The sequence below is a fragment of the Poecilia formosa genome, unplaced genomic scaffold (assembly GCF_000485575.1).
Source record: "Poecilia formosa unplaced genomic scaffold, Poecilia_formosa-5.1.2 Scaffold993, whole genome shotgun sequence".
Lineage (NCBI taxonomy): Eukaryota > Metazoa > Chordata > Actinopteri > Cyprinodontiformes > Poeciliidae > Poecilia > Poecilia formosa.
In genome coordinates this window covers 5620-18205 of record NW_006800932.1, presented here as the reverse complement: position 1 = coordinate 18205, position 12586 = coordinate 5620, and the positions used below count along the sequence as shown (strand labels likewise).

General features: G+C 41.7%; 1 protein-coding gene across 1 annotated transcript in view; it reads right to left on the bottom strand.

Annotated features, from left to right (window-relative positions):
• LOC103132314 (kinesin-like protein KIF20A) overlaps positions 1–12437 on the bottom strand; it is a 31958-nt gene extending 19521 nt beyond the window's left edge. Inside the window, exons 1-15 of the mRNA XM_016667310.1 lie at positions 11914–12437; positions 11740–11811; positions 11376–11495; positions 11170–11308; positions 10549–10733; positions 10428–10470; positions 10083–10228; positions 5453–5525; positions 4886–4997; positions 4739–4810; positions 4524–4670; positions 4283–4445; positions 3624–3908; positions 3390–3484; positions 3153–3319 (exon numbers count right to left, since the gene is read on the bottom strand). Of these exons, the coding sequence (XP_016522796.1) occupies positions 3153–3319; positions 3390–3484; positions 3624–3908; positions 4283–4445; positions 4524–4670; positions 4739–4810; positions 4886–4997; positions 5453–5525; positions 10083–10228; positions 10428–10470; positions 10549–10733; positions 11170–11308; positions 11376–11495; positions 11740–11811; positions 11914–12018 (1924 nt within the window). The 5' untranslated portion in view covers positions 12019–12437. The remainder of the gene's footprint in view (positions 1–3152; positions 3320–3389; positions 3485–3623; positions 3909–4282; positions 4446–4523; positions 4671–4738; positions 4811–4885; positions 4998–5452; positions 5526–10082; positions 10229–10427; positions 10471–10548; positions 10734–11169; positions 11309–11375; positions 11496–11739; positions 11812–11913) is intronic.
• Between the last annotated feature and the right edge of the window lie 149 nt (positions 12438–12586).

The window sequence follows — 12586 nt, the reverse complement described above, 5'->3', positions numbered from 1 at the left end:
GCCTCCTGACAGAAGAGAAACTGGTCAACACCTAGGCTCCATGTACCTGCTCCACTTCAGACTAAAAAAGTCAGCCTTCTATCACCTAAAGAACATTTCCAGAATTAAAGGAATAACATCCCAGCAAAATGTAGAGAAAGTCATCCATGCATTTATCTTTAGTCTGTTGCATTTATTACTGCAACAGTGATCAGAGGTCTGCCTAAAAAAAAATTAAAAAAATCAATCAGAAAGCTGCAGCTGATCCAGAATGCTGCTGCTGGCTTCCTCATTAAAACCAGGAAGACTGGCCCAGTTCTAAAGTCCTTACACTGAGAAAATAGACTTAATTGTTAGTTTATTTAATGTCATTTAAGATTTTTTTATTAAATAAAAGTAACAATAGCTGTTGACCTGAAAATAGAGCATCATTCATTACCAAACAAAGTAATAAAAACAAAGAACAGTTCTGACTAACTGGAGCGATTCCTATCGCTAACCGTTCAAAGGAATCCATTCGCTAGTGAAGGACACCTCCGTTAGAATTATTGTGTTATCATTCTTACATTAGTAGTTTTACATTGATCACTCTTATCTTAGTAGTCTTATATTACTATTTTGATTTACATTTAGAAGTGTTAGCTTTTTACTGTGTGTGTTAAAACTTTTGACTGCTGTGTTGAAAAGTTTTGATCCACTCACAGAATGTATCTGCAGCTTGATTATCTCTAATAACAGATTGTTCTCCCCATCCTTGGGAGAAATCGCTCTCATGAGAAAGGACTAGATGACCTGTGGTAGAGACAAAACTTGCCTTTTCTTTTTATCTCTCTCTTCTCTGACAATAAAGACAAGCTCTAACTGAAAGATTTCAGAACATCCATTGAACGACTTGCAGGAGCAGTTTGCTGAGTCTTCTCGCTTTTGCAAAAGCTTGATTGGAAACTAATATGCGTTGTCTGTGGTTCTTTTATGTAGGTTGAGAAATTACCCATCAACCTCAACATTCAGCAGCTACGACTCGGCTTCCTCTGTGTAGTCCTGGAGTCGTTTTCTTTTCACCAGTATCTGTAGCTTTTCTTTTGAGTAACCCGTTTTAAGCCAGATTAACATGATTATTTTTTAACACAATCCTTTGGTAAGCTAACTATAGCGTGGCACTTTGACCTCACAGTACCTCGCGGACCCTAGGGGGCGCCCGCGGACCACAGTTTGAGTAGGACTTATCTAGACCAAAGACCTACATGTTTAGAACTGATTTTGAACCATAATAAATGAAACATTGACCATCATATTTGATGTGATGTTAGCAAAGCCAGCTGTACAGAGACACATATGTTGCATTTGTGATGAAAAAAAAGCTGTCAGTCACTACGCTGAATTATTGTGCGGAGGTGTTGACTGATGTGTCGGATGTATGGGACAATGCGGTGACCAAAGTCTGCAATATAGTGATGTGACATTCATGAACGATTTGAATCCTCTGGACGGCTCTTTACTAAGAAGATAGGACTGGAGCCTCACTGAGAGCCATTCTTTGTTCCTGTAATGCTCTGCGTACACCGCAGTAGCCATTATTATTTAATTATGTACATTGATATTTTTTAAATTAGCGAATAAATAAAACATAAGAAAGGAAAAGCAAGCAGAGAATGCTCATTGCTCTTAGATTGTTTTGTCACCCGTCGTGGCAGACATTACAGCACTGTATGCTGCCTGGCTTCATGCAGCGGGAGAGAGGGTGAGAACAGTCACCGTGTGCACCTTGTGCTTGGTTAATTCTTGCTTGTTGCTCCTTGGTCAGTGTTCATAGTTGAGCATTGTTTACAGGGCACTGCCTTACTTGCCATGTTTAATGGTGCAGACAGAGGTAGTTTCAGACATGAGCGATATGGGCAACAGCCCAGGGGGTTATCTTTTTAGGGATGCCATGAGACCTCCGCGGATTGTAGTAAGATGTAGATGGAAGCAAAGCAGAACAAAGAGATTGAATTGATAATAATATTAGTTAAATTTATTTCAGCTCTAAGTATTTAATATCTTGGTGTTTTTATGAGAATGTGAATCTTTCAGATCAATTTGAGAACCAATTTTGATCATATTTCACATTTTATTGTGTAATGTAGTGCGGTCTTTGTCTTGACTCTGTCTCGACTTCCCTTGGTCTTGGTCTCGGACAGTAAAAGGTCTTGGTCTTGTCTCGGTATCGATACACTCTGTTCTTGGTCTTGTCTTGGTCTCGGGTTAGATGGTCTTGACTAAAACACTAGGTTTAAGTATTGTCCCCAATGTCTTCCAGTAACATAATTACCCAGTAATATTTTACATTTCCTGTCAGCTTAACATCCAGGCGCCCCGCCTCGGTGCCCCGACCGCACCGAGGCGGGGCAAGTTTTCTGGGGAAACCCTGAACTTTAGTTTTGTTTTCTGTTCAGCTGGAGAAAGTTATGGTATATCCACACGTAGAAAGATTTCTGGGAGAAACCCTGTCAGGTACAAGTTAAAAGCTATGATCCATCAGTAGGATGATCACAGAGATTCTTTATTTCCTGTGAGATTTTTAATCGAGTCTTATCGTTTAACTTGCTGCAGGTTTTTCCTTTCATGGTCAGAGTTTCTTACTGAATATAAACAAAGCTTCTACAAAAGGACACTGGTTGTGCTTTAGTCCTCAGGGAGAAAAATCTGAATCTGTTGGTGAGTCCTCAAAGGAAATTGGCAGCCTGACAGTAAAATACTGATTGGAGAATCTTGGCTATTAATTCTAAAGGTAAAGGTAATTTTATTTATATAGCAGATTTTCAGCAACAAGGCAATACAAAGTGCTTTACAGGAATTAAAAGCAAATACAAATAAAATAAACCAAAGGAAAATAATCTAAAATAAAATAATCCTTTTCTGGGTTAAATAGTGGATACTCCACAGTTTCTAATAGGTAGACTAGTAATATTGGTCTAAATGTTGAGTACTCTTCAGTTTCTAAAAAATAAGCTAAGAGGAATTCATCAGAGCACAACATTTAAACACCCCTGACATACACGCTAATGTGATTAACCTCCAGCTGATTGAACCTGCAGAGGCTGAGGGTGTTTCTAATCATAACTTCAAATATGCTCTTCTTCTGCAGTCGCTTGTTCTGATAAAATCTTCACCTGCTGAACGTAAACCTCAACCCAATGAAATTCTGCAGAATGCAATGCAGTGCGTCAGTTTTCTCACCATGCAGCCATCATTGCTGGATGTGGTCAGGTCGACTGTTTTACTGACAAGGTTTTTTAGGATCTCCATCCTCTTCTCAGCGCGCTCCTCCAAGATCTCCCTCTCCTTCTCCAGACGCTCGCTGCCAAAGAGAAGAGCTGCATTATAACAGGACCTCATCAGCAGCAGGCAATCAGAGGTAGCCTCCTCACCTGTAATCTTTTTCCATCTTGTTGAACAGCTCCATGAACTCAGAGCTGACTTCTTCTCTGATTTGAGCCTCCAGAACCAAACGGAGTGCCGCCTCCTGATCAGACAGAAACACACAAACACAAGTTTGTATTTCTAAAAATATTTAGTCCATTCTTTTGTGCCAAACCATAAAATTCAGCCCAAACCTCAACCATTACCGAAACCTAAACAAGCAGCAACTGAAGGAAACTCACCTTCCCCACTTCCTCCTCCATAGTCTGGTCCCCATCCTCCTCCCCTCCAGTCTCGAGCACTGTTCCCTCCATCGCACTCTCTTCCTCTTCCTCCCACTCCTCATGGTCTTCAGCCTCCGGGACATCTTCCAGGCTTGTCTCCCAGGCAACGAGCGAGCTCCTCCTGCCCTGGTTCAGCATGTTTCTGCGCTGGTCAGCTTCATTGATGAAGAGAGACAGCTCCATTGCTGACTTGTGGCAGGCGCTGTTGTCCAGGGCAACAGGCTGGGAGGTAACCGTCACCACCTGGACAAGTGAGGAGAAGTGCTGCTCAGACAATGCACATGTGTCTTAAACATGTGTGGAGGTTGAAGGAGCACCACATAAAGAAATTCAAGTTATGTCAAAAACAACAGGATATAGTCAATCAAAAATACAACTACAACCTAAACCACATAGAAAGATATAAAAATATATAAAACTAATTATTCTGATGAAGAGTCATTCCCTGAAACATTACATTAGTGCCACACCATGGTAATGTTATACTATGTCTTAGCATTTTTATTATTAGTAGCAGTAGTATTATTATCATAAAGAATAAGGTCATATGACAAGTTGCAGATGACGGCAACTTGTTTGTATTATATGAAGGGGGTGTGCAGTAGTGGGGGTGGCACCTTCTGAGCCATGGCGGAGAACTTGAGGACGTTGAGCGTCTCGTCAAAACAGGAGGAGTTCTGGTTTATGTTGACCACCATGGACACGCGGCCAGAAACACAGAAGAAGAACTGTAGGAAGTGGGTGAGTTTGGACTCCCTGAAGGGAACGTGATGCTGTAACCTGCATGGAAACATCGGACTGAAGCTGTTGTGCTGCAGAGCAGTGACATCAGAACAGCATCGAATACTGGGATCGTACTTGGCGTTCTGGTTGAGCTTCATGGCGTTGATGCACTTCCCCAGGGTCAGCAGGGAGCTGTTGATGTTTCCCGCTTCTTTTAGGCGCTCTCCAGTGTTGTGGGTGCGAGAACAGCGTTCCGAACCAGCCAGGTCACAAAGAGCCAGCCTGAACACAGAGCACGAGTCAAACCGGTAACAATACCTCTGGAATGGAGCAAAGGGAGGACAACTCACTCGCTGATGCCGAGGACTCTGGGAACTCCAACATCATCAATCCGGAGGATCCTGATGGAGAAGATGCTGTGGCTGCAGAAACAATAAACGATCCAGGTCAGCGTTCACATCTATGTATGCTGCAGTAAACACTGGAGTCACGTTGACCTTCTGCTAGACAGATGGTTCAGTCTGGTAGAAGATAGACTCTGGTTCCTCTTCCCGATCTTCATTACTTTGTATGCCTCCTCTGAGCTGTTCACCTGGATCCAACGCAGGTCTGCACAGAAAGCAGCGGTCAGCGCTAGGAACATTGACCAAACCACAGCTTCAAAAACAAAAGGATACTGTGCAGGGGTGCGGGAGGTTACGCACAAGCTTTTATTGATAATCTTTATACCTGACTGAAAGCAGGAGTAAAGAGAAAACCTGGAAGATTTAACCAGAGTTGTGAGGTTTGAAGCTCCCCAGAAAGTCAGCATGTTTGCCTGCAACCAATTTCCAGCTCAGAACTCCTGCAGTCAAACTATTCACCATGCTGAGGGGATTATAAGGATTCTTCTCCCCTTTCAGGATTTTTATTAAACATTTAAACTGAACATAGCTAAGGTCCCAAAGCATGTATTCACTAGTTAAATAGTCCATCAGATTAATCCATCTGTGTTGATAAATTATAGAATGAAAACATCAGCAGCTGGATCATCAGATTCCAGGTTTATCTGGAATCATTAATACCTTTTATGAAGGAGTTCCCTTTAACATCCTGGGACAGACGCAGCACCGTCCTCTTGTGTTGTCCGCTGGGAACCTGAACGCCACACACAATGACATCATCAATTATAGGCCTGTCACCATAACAAATTTTGCTGAGCGATTAATTATCTAAAAAGTTATTGAGATAAACAATAATATTGTTTAAAGACCTTTTGACACTGATTTAATGGAAATGACTAATAATGTACGCCATTTCCTGCCACAGATAGATACTTTATTTTCAAAAGAACACATAACACTGGAACTGATAAACTAAAACAAAACAACCAAAAACAAAAATAAAATGGATTCTCAGTCTCCATTAACAAAAAACGTACTTAAATAAAAACTAAACAACATAAAGCCAAAGTGGAAATAAATACTGCATTCAACCAAAAGAGTGCAGATTATGAAGTCTGTATACTATATCGGCCTTCAGTAATCACTAGATTTAAATAGAGAAGATGGGCTCATCCGACTACCTAATGCAGTAGTTCACACTACATGATTTTTTGCCCCTATTTTCCCCTTAAGATAATCTTAGATCGTTGGCCGTTCTAAGATTGTCGCTGGTGGTTTCGTAACTGATCATCCTGCAGTGTGATTTAGATTGTCTTGGCCGCTCCAATCTAAATCAGGGGATTTCCCCGACTGGGAGCGTTAACTCTGAATGTGACAGGTAGCCAATCAGAAAGCGCGGATTTTCCTCCGTGATTTCTGAGGGGAAATTACGGAGGGGAATCCCAAACAGCTGACACGGCAACCCGAAGTCCAGCGGACATCGATATGTGGAAACAACATTAATATTTATTTAACATTTCGTGCAAAGAATATAGAAATGACAACGTGACATAAATAGGTTATAATGATTTTCATTCAGTAAGGACTTTACGCTGACTCTAGCCACATGCATCACAGGTAGATTCTAGTAAAGCATTGATTAATGCCTGATATTAAAATTAGTTAACTCAACTTGTAGCCATTATCTTGGGCTACAAGTCCAAAATAATGGCTGTGTGGCTGGACACCACACAGCACGATCGAACCCGATCGAACCCTTATATCTAGGATTTCTGTCAGCTCATCTGTGGTCTCTCAGGTTTTGAAAATGGGCCGACAACTCCTGTCGTGTGCACTGGACATTACACAAAGGAAATAGGAAGGGAAGGTCAGTGGAGAACGCCGGAGTTGAGCCTTTTTTTCTTTCGTTTTCTTCAGGGGAAGGAAAAACAAGGTAGGAAGAGACGATAAAACCGATAATTAAAATGAGGTCGATAGGTTTAATTTATCGTGCGATTAATTGATTTATCGTTTATGGCGACAGGCCTAATCAATTATGTTCTAATTACAAAAGAAGAGTGGAGGAGACTGGTGACCCAAACCGGTTGAGCAGACAGGAATTACAATTAAATTAGAGTACAATAACAAACATAATTGACAGTAAATGTACATGTTTAATTTGTAAGCATTATTTTTTATCTCTTAAACATTAAGAATATAAAATGCTTTTTCCCCCCAATTGTATCCAGATCCTAAGCCAAACTTTGGAAGGACATCACCATCTGGAGTTCAAATTGCCTCAGTCTGGTCTCCACACATATTAAAACAGCATGAAAAAATGTGAAGCATTTAAACCAACTCATAAACCCCAAACAGAAACTTATTCCTTTACAGATCTAGGGCCACACAAACTCTAGAAGATATTCAATTCCAATTATACTCTTGAAAATTGCAATGATGGTATCAATTAGAACTCATTTTCCACATGTGGACATTAAGAGCAGTTCAAATCGGTCAATCTGGCCAAATAGTATGGGGGAATTTTTCTGCCATAATCCAAGACCACACATTTTCTGTTTGAAAACAGGATTCAGGGTTTTCCCCAGAAAACTTGCTAAGCTCGGTGGTCGGGGTGCGGAGGCGGTCTATTGGTGGTCCACCGTGTTTTTGTATTAACGATGCTAAGCAGACAGGAAAAGTAAAAATATTACTGGGTAATTATATGTTACGGGAAAACATCACCAGTGAAACGCTATTTAAATCCACAACTAGTCTTAAAAACAACTAATCAAAGAACACAATTAAAATTAAAGCCGCAAGCAGCCTCGAGCGGCCCTCGCAGCCAAGCGCCGCTCCGGCCTATAGCCACCGAGGGGGTTCCAGCACCGCGGCCCCCCTGCCACCGCGGATGCTCTCGTGCAGTTGAAGCACGCGTCCGCCAGGCCATACGCACTGGTGAGTTCAAAAATCGACACCAAAAATCTGGTGCAGATTGGCCAATGTAGCAAGGAGATATAGCTGATGGAATGACTAGGGGGCGCAGTGGAGTGAAATTACAATTCAAACCTGTTGGGCTCTTTAGCGGTGAACAAAGGTCATACGTATCCAGTTTGGTGCCAATCGGAAGGTGCATGTGTGATTTAGAGCCAATCGTATGCATATTGCGAGGGACTGCCATTTGGCCACGCCCCCACGGGTCAGTAGGCATTGACAGAGTTCATCATCAGGTCATTTTATGTCAGTTGGCAAAGGATTAATTCCATATGAATACTACAGTAAAAGTAAGACATACACTAGAAAAAACAGGTGCCTTCCTGTCGGAAGTGGGCAGGGCTAAGGTGATGTCATCAATTGACCATGTGAATGTGATGAGGAGTGGTCTGTAGTCAGACATAGGAAGTGTTATGCAGCTGTGACCTTCTATGTGGAAGTTATTGCATCTTGATGTTTCATGGCGAATAGTCAAAGTTTGGCACTTAGCCACACCCACATGCTTTGATATACAAAAAAATCCTGTGATAACTTTTGACCTTCAATATCTCAACACTTTGCTGACTGAGTTAGAAGTCTGTATCTCAAAAGTTGTAGGAGGAGTTCGATCAGATGCGACGTCTATAAAAAACAAGAAATGGCGGTTTTAATCCAAAATGGCCGACTTTCTGTTGGGTTTGCACCATGGTTCCAAGAGACTTTTTTGGAGGTCCTGACATGGTACACATGTGTACCAAGTTTCATAATTCTAGGTTAAAAGCATGGCTTGGGGCTGATCATTTAAAGTATTCTACGGGGCGCTGTAGAGAAATTAGGCCCATCAACAACTGTTATGGATTCCTGTTCAGGGATGGATAAGGATGCATCCTAGTGAGTTTGGTGCAGGTCGGCTTGAAAATATAGAATTTAGAGGCAAACGTATGGCGATGGTGTTACAGGTAACTTCGCTACGCCGCCATTGTCACGCCCTCTGTTGAAAACTCTTGGCACTTTAAAGAAAGTGAGACCAACTTGTTATCTGTCGTCCAACACAGAATCATCTTGATTAGATCGAGAGAGCCAGAGATGGAGCTTTCCAAGGGAATAAAAGGGACTTCCTGTTCTGAGGGGGCAGGGCTTAGATGACGTCAGACTATGACCACATAGGATCGATCGTAAGGTATCCAACCAGGATCACTCATGTCAAGTTTGGTGCAGCTCGGCTCAAAATTATGGGATTTAGAGCCAAACGTATGGACACAGCGTTACAGGTCACTTCGCCACGCCCACCTACTGAATCAAAAACAAACGGGGTTGGAATCCACATTACACCAACATGTTTTCTGTCTGTGGACACAGTTTCATGTTGATTAGGTCAAAGGGGTCAGAAAGGGACCGTTCAGAGTAAAACATGTCACTTCCTGTTCTCAGGGGGCGTGGCCTAAGTGATCTCATCATTTCACCATTGGGTATTGTAGGGCACCCGATGATGATCAATCATTGAAAGTTTGGTGCCTCTGTGAGTTTTTGTGTAAGAGTTATAACAGTTTTGTGTTTCATGGCAAATAGCTGAACTTTGGCCCCATGATACCCCCCTTTAGCAGGCACGAAAATGCAAACCTTTGATATTTTTCATATTTATATAAATATGTATTGATATTACTAAATATTAAAAAAATATGACTGGTTGTGTGCTTTGTAAAATGCTCATCATACATCAATATCAAAACATTCTATTCTGAATCTTTTCTGTTTTCTCCACTAATAGTTAAATATGCTGAACCACGTATTAATCCAATTCAAAAATACTTAAAAAAATAAATTTACCGTAATTGCAAATGTAGCTATGATAGCTGTTTGAATAAGGTTTACAGCAAAGAAATCTTGAAAATCTGTTTAGTATTTAGCGAGTTATGATCGATTAAATGCGCTGATACATCATTGCACCTGTCAAACAAAAACCATGAAATCCCGCTTTCAGATGAACATGTGTGCTCTTTAATTATAGCAGAAAAATTCCCCCACAAAGTAGAATATTATGGGGGAATATTCTATCAAATGTGACATAAATATATCACATTAGAAACATAATATCTATTTAAATATTGCATCCAAGCCATCTCTTGAGATTACATTTCACACAGAGATAATCAACAGATGCAAAAGCAAAAGTTAGGAAGAAAACTGGAAGGCCTCTGCCTTCCAGTTTTCTTGCTAACTTAGCAATCTAATCACACTGAAAGCCTGAACATGACTTTAATCAGATGCAGAAATTGTTGTTTTCATTTGGAAGAGTTTAGTCATTTTCTCAACTTCTCCATGTACTTTACAGTGACCTATGAGCTTAACACCAGTTTGTTACCTGTTCCAGTAGATCGTGGATGTTCTCATTGTAGATTTCACAGAATGATACCCAAACAGAGAAGCGAACAGTTGATGGAATGTCCAGACAGAAGTTGTCTGCCTCAGCAACGCTGCTCATGCTACCATCGCTGCTGACGGAGGAGCCTTGACACAAAAACATAAACAGGTTACACTTTGCTGGCTCTGAAACAGATGTGACTTCACTTCCACAAGATGAGGGAATGGATACATTTAAAAAGTGCAGAGTCTCTTTGGCTACTGTAGCTGTTTCGTGGCACCGGAAGAAACCTTGAAGTCATTTTGGATCTCGTGGAATAATCCAAAATATGTTTCAAACACTGACCTTCAAGTGAAGCTGATTTCCCAGTCGTCAGACTCTTGTCGCTCTGTAGATAAAGAGATGAGCACAGCTTAAGCAAACCTCCTGCTTAGTCTGACTCATGATGACAGAACTCATGTCTAACCTCTTTCAGCAGCCTCAGAAGGTTCTTCTTGTTGCTGATCTCTGCTGCCTGCTGATCGGGGGTAAGTCTGCTGAAGTCTCTGCACCGCTGAGGCTTCAGATCACTGCGGCTGTACAGATGTCCCTTTATGCTGTTAAAGATGACTGCTAGAGACCTGGGAAGCAGCCCGGAGTTGTGGTCTGGCCCTAAGAGACAGACACGTGGTCAGAGGGTGAGAATAGGAGTGCACTGATTGCAGTTTTCTGGCCAGTTACCGATCTTTTAAAGAGCTTAATCTGCTGATTCCGATTTTGGTCGATACCAATTTTTTTTTTTGTCTGAAATGTTGCTCAATATACCAAGAAAGTTGTTGAGTTGGCAACAGTGGGGTCACTATTGTTAATTGTAAACATGCAGAGATAACTTGGAGGGCTGGTCTGTAAGTCAAACCTTTCTCACCAAGAGTAAAAGAGGGCAGTGGTTGATTCTTACACATTTGCCAAGCTAGATAAGATCAGTGGATAAGATCAGCTTCATATGTAAAAATCGGCTTATCACTGATCCCCCTAAATTAAGGAAATTGGCACAGATAAATTGTCTCACGTAGGTTGGAAAGTCTAGCCAGCTTAATCTATTGCTCACCGAGGAAGGTGAAGGTTTTTCCAGCATTGGTGACTCCGTAAGTGAACACCAGACAGTTTCCTCCCTGCAGAGCATCCTGGACCAAACCACGAACTGAACCTTCAAACACAGTCCTCTGACTGGCTTTGGGGCCAAACACCTAAACAAGACAACATTAAGAACACAAAACACCTCCTGACCCCACTGCACAGGAACATCACTGGTACCTGTGTGAAGGTGAACCGCTGAGCAGTCTGAGGGAGAGACTTGTCGCCCTGCCGATTCGGCTGACAGAACCTGGGAGCTCTGAGGACCACAGAGTTGGAACCCTCAATGGTCACACAGTCCTAGAGCAGAAAACACAGCTGCTGAAGTCAAGCTTGGGCACAGAACCCAGGTTATCACTAGGCAAAAACACCGACTCTTTTATAATCAGAGCTGGATGGGACAGTAAAATGCTGTTTCCAGCTCATCAGCAAATTATTTCACTTATTATAAAATTTGTGATCTTGAGAAAGTAGTTTAAAATCAATTCATCACTTTTAAATAAGCCTGGTGGTGCTAAACCAGACAGTGGTTTTGTGTGGTTACCTGGGACTCTCCGCTGTCGCTTTCAGTTGCAGTAAAGGGCCGAACTCTAAGGTACACATGCAGGTTCTCCGTCTATGAATGAACGTTTCCAACCAGGAGAAATTTGATTTTCATCAATCTTCATCATCATCATTAGCGTCCTCTTCATCACCACAGAAAGCCTGGTGGACCTACCTGTGGTTCCACAGCCTCCAATTCACCCAGCAGGTTTCTTTTGATGTCCTCCACCTCAACTGGTCCGACTCTCTTCGGTATCCCAGTAAAACATGACTCCATCATCTTTGCGAATAATCACTCCTCGCTCCTGAGAGGGGGGAATTCCGTTCACATAAACACTCACAAAACAAAATCTAGAAACGAAACACACCGTAGTGTAACACCCGATCGCTGAAGATTTAAATCATCTGATGCAGATCCAGAGCTGTATCAGCTAAGAGGTCAACTGTAGACATTTAAAATTTGACTAAATTTCAGCTGAGTTCTGTTCAGGTTTTAAATTACCCGTAAACAGAAGGCCAGAAAAACATCTCAGAGATTACCAGATGCTTCAAACAGCTCATAAAATCAATAATAAGAAATACCAAAAGAAAAATAAACCTGAAAAAAATGTTACGATCCGTTCTTTGTTGTTAGCAATAGCCAGCCTGTTATTAAAAGCTGCGCGGTCAAAGTTTAAACTGGAACAAACGGGCCAATCCCCGAAAGAGGCGTCACTCAACTCCTCAGCGGCATAGTTTAAAATCTCGCGAGATTTCACGTCAAGGTTTCTCTGAGCAGGATCTCGCTGCAGCAAACAGAAACAAGTACACCCATAGACATAATATAATAGACATAGACATAATATAAT